A 4,266-nucleotide genomic window follows, 5' to 3' on the forward strand; every position below is an offset into this window, starting at 1 on the left:
TTATACGTAATCCCTTGCGCTCTAAGGCTGCTTGCGACTCCTCCAGCCTTTCATTAAGGTCATGCTTTCTCTCCGCACCGACACAATATTATATGCAGAAAAACAAGCGCACATGACGGTTCGCTGAATAAACTCACACAAATCATTGGTGAAGGCCCATTAGCATCTAGAGGCTCATCTTAGATGCATTTATTTGTTTAATCATTTCAGTTGATTATATTTTCTCTCATTGAGGGTCATGGTTGCCAGATAGAGTAAGCATAAATCTCACTTGGTTATTATAGTTTATATAATTAATTTACCATTTCTTTGGGAACCCAATAGACAATTGAATTATGCATCAACAATATACACAAACAAATTTCATATTGTTTTAATTCTTCATTACAATCCCTATGCACTTAAACCTTCCTATACCATAAACCCACAAATCTCCCACTATGTATACACCCGTTACAGATTCCCTGCAGGTTTCTCTACTTACACTTGCATCAAATCGAAAATCATATAAAGAACCAAATAAAATACTAATCTTCGCCTTCCTTCAATACAATACAGATTGAAGACCGATATCTCCTATACACATACATACATATATATTCATTACGAAACCCCTACGAAGCTTCTAGCAACTTTGCCGCCAAATGCTCTTGACTTCGCGACACCCCTAGATCCTTCAACACCTTATCACATAGCTGTAAACATTAACAATTAGACGGGTTAATCCACCGGTCAAGATTAAGATCCATCCATATCAATGGATCATGAGCCAAATAAGATCATTTCAATATGGGCTTTTTGTAATAGAACAAGAGAGTACCTGTCTATATTCACTACATTCACCGCTATTTTTTCTTAATTCAACTACATACAGTGATGGGTTGATTTCAAAAACCTGCAACAATAAACAATAAATATTAATAAAGGATTTAAGTCGATTTTTCAGTGAGGTGTTTTGTGAGTTTTGAGCGTCTACTTCTGCTGTAACGGATAAATTACAAGACTTCCTCTGTCCTTTGTGATCTCGAACCACCCTCAACTAAACACAAGAAACCATATTTCAGCAAACTTGAAATAACTGAATCTTTGTTTTTGTTTGGCACAATTGCATAAAAAGGTATATACTTTGGTCTAACTTCTTTATTTTAGGTTGCCAATCTTTTATAAGCAGAAAAATCCATAAAGTTTGGAACTTTGATGGATCTTTATGACCTAATAAGTTGGTTTAAAAATGTTTGTCTTTTTGCAAGTTAGAACAAAAAATCATCACTGACCTTTCCGTTCTTCTTTTGAACTCCAAATCCCATTTGTGATGCTGTATCCTCGATTTTTTGGAGCAATTTTCTTGGAGAATATGTGGATGTAAATCTCACCTTTCTCTCAGATACATCCTAAAATAAACCATGAGTCAGTTTTGTTCAATATCAAGGCAAACAAAATTCAAAACATTTCTTCACCTCTTTCTCAAAGAACCCAGAAAGATCCAAGCTTGATGACATCCCAATGAGTTCAAAAGCATTAATATGAGTCGGTGATTCTGGATCTTTTTCGGAATCTGTCGGCTGCAACAAACAATACATAGATTCAGAAATCTAAACTTTCAGGATTCGGAATAAACAATAAAATAATATTTGATTTCTTACGGCCTCGTGTAATGATAGAACTTCATCAACAACTACGTCTTCCTCTTCTTCATCATCAACAATTGCAGGAACATAATCTCGTTTGAACCATTCGTCTTCTTTGATATCCGCCATTGTAATCCTTGTTTTAGGGTTAGGATCAAGAATCCTCTTTATCAAATTCTTTGCTCCTGAAGGTAACCATTTGGGCATCTGCACATCCCCTTTAAAAATCTACAAATACCCGAAACAATATTATGTCAAAAAGATATCCCACAACATCAAATTCAAGTTAAGCTTTAAACTTTTTTCACATACAAACCTTTTGATAAATAACCGCAAGATTTCTGTCATCAAATGGTAGACACTCTGTAAGAATAACATACAAGATGACACCACATGACCAAGTATCTGATGTGGCGCCATCATACCCTCGGTTTTGAAGAATCTCAGGAGCAACATAGTTTGGACTCCCACACGTTGTATGCAGTAGCCCGTCATCCTAATAATCAAAAACCCATTTGTTTAATCCGCTTTATAAGAAATATACACACCCTTAAATGTGTACATCATATATTTAACTAACATACCCTTAAATGTTGTGGTAGTGCACTAAGTCCAAAATCTGAAATCTTGATGCTTCCTTTAGCATCTACAAGAACATTTTCTAACTGCAGTTTAAACCAGTAGTATGTCAGTCCAAAATATGTGCACCCCATGACCATGACAGGTGGCAATACGGGTCGGTTGGATAGGCCCGCAAAAGTTTTATGGCTGAATATTTTATGTCATTAATAATTGGCGTGTTAACATGTGATTATATAATATTAGTCCATATTTTCTACTTATTTCACAAAGCCAACCTGTCACGGATATGACTTATCAATTATCTATCCCAAGCTGACCCATTAATAAATGAATGGGTCAAAAACGCCACATGTTTATATGACCATTGTAGGATCTTGATGTTATGAAAGAAAAGAGTGAGTATTAATGACCTTAAGGTCCCGATGATAAACGCCTTTGTCATGACAATAAGTGACCCCATCAATTAGTTGTTGGAACAACTTTCGGCCATCCGATTCAGATAGTTTACCTTTTGTTGCCTATCGGAAACAAATTCAATACTATCAAGACTTAATTCAACACAATAAGATATTATAAAAAAAAAGATATTGTCTTGCTTACAATTGTTTCGAATAATTCGCCTCCGTTTACATATTCAAGAATCATGTAAATCTTGGTTTTGCTTGCTAAAACCTGAACCAGAAGTTCATATAATCTTAAATAAAATAAAAATTAAAAAGAAAATCCAACTTGATATATATTATTAAGTGTCAAACATGGATAAGACTTTGCTTTAACATCTACGTTGTTTCTTAAGTACTCATTTATTGGAATAAAAAGGTTCAAAAAGGGTGTTTATTTATTTATTTAACTTAATAATATATTATATTAGTTTATACCAAGTAGATGATTACACGAAACAAAACATCCAAATTAACTTTCTTTAATTTCTGACCCACCATCCCCAAATTGCTACCTTCCTATCTTCTTTCATCCATTCACCACCAATTCAAGGTTTTACTTTGACTCAGTATTAAACAATCAATCAAACACAAAAATATGTTTAGTTTAATACATACCTCGTGCAATCGAACAACGTTCGGATGTTTAAGGATCTTTAGTGTCGCAATTTCCCTCTTTATCTATAACAACAAACCAAGAATTGAATCAAATTTCAATCAAACAATTAAAGATAAAAACTTAATCAAAAACCCTAATCCCAATTCCAACCAATTGAATGAATAAACAATACCCAGATGAAAAAAATTGAAGAAAACAATACCTGATCGGAGAAATTAAGGTTCTTGATCCTGGTTTTCTCAAGAATCTTGACGGCGAAGGGATGTCCGGTTTGTACGTCTTTAGCGTACTTAACTTTGCCGAAATTGCCCTCACCGAGGGTTCTTCCGATCTCGTATTTACCCAGTTGCTGTTGTTGCATTCCATCGTCACCGCAACTCTTTCTTCCGACTAATACCATTTCAACCGCCGCTGGGCTAGTGTCACAAATTACCCACCAAAATAATATTATTAATTACAACAATAATAAGTAGAGAGACAAAAGTTTTAGTTTTTGTGCTCTCAAAATGAAATGAAAGTTTTGTATGTTTTTAAAAGGGGTGCTTGGAGAGAGTAAATAAATAGGTAGCCAGATACTATACGATTTCTTTTAATATTTATATTTAAATGAAATGAAATAAATATTAAATGAAAGGAGGATATGTTGTTGGTCAAGTATGTACATTACCTCTAGCGTAGATAATGAGATAATAATAATAGTAGTAGTAGTAGTATTTGCCAACACGCCAAAATAGGCCAAATAAGTTTCTGTTTTCAGTTGAGGATTGTTATTATTTTAATATTAATAAACATGTTAAAGTGGGAATATTTTATTGTTTAACCTTTTCTCGCTTTTATATTGGATAATCAGTAGTGGTTTATGATATGCTTAAGTTAACTTGGCTTTCGAATGATGTGCTTATCATCAACTCAAAGGTTGGGTGTACGTTTAACTTGATTTATCATCAACTCAAAGGTTGGATACCAAGTTGTTATGTAACGATAAATAACTTCTACA

General features: G+C 33.9%; 1 protein-coding gene across 1 annotated transcript; it reads right to left on the reverse strand.

The window, feature by feature from the left end:
* Nucleotides 1-349: 349 nt before the first annotated feature.
* LOC143589700 (CBL-interacting serine/threonine-protein kinase 1-like) lies at nt 350-3,674 on the reverse strand. The gene is made up of 12 exons (XM_077070389.1): nt 3,472-3,674; nt 3,269-3,331; nt 2,811-2,882; nt 2,621-2,728; nt 2,213-2,293; nt 1,945-2,124; nt 1,644-1,856; nt 1,458-1,562; nt 1,275-1,391; nt 977-1,039; nt 821-895; nt 350-695 (listed from the first exon to the last, which is right to left on the reverse strand). The coding sequence occupies exons 1-12, from the start codon at nt 3,667-3,669 to the stop codon at nt 615-617; spliced, it is 1,356 nt and encodes a 451-aa protein (XP_076926504.1). The 5' UTR covers nt 3,670-3,674; the 3' UTR covers nt 350-614.
* Nucleotides 3,675-4,266: the final 592 nt, after the last annotated feature.

This window comes from Bidens hawaiensis, unplaced genomic scaffold (assembly GCF_021521415.1).
Source record: "Bidens hawaiensis isolate Kalapana, Puna unplaced genomic scaffold, B.hawaiensis_p1.1 tig00037735_1, whole genome shotgun sequence".
Classification (NCBI taxonomy): Eukaryota; Viridiplantae; Streptophyta; class Magnoliopsida; order Asterales; family Asteraceae; genus Bidens; species Bidens hawaiensis.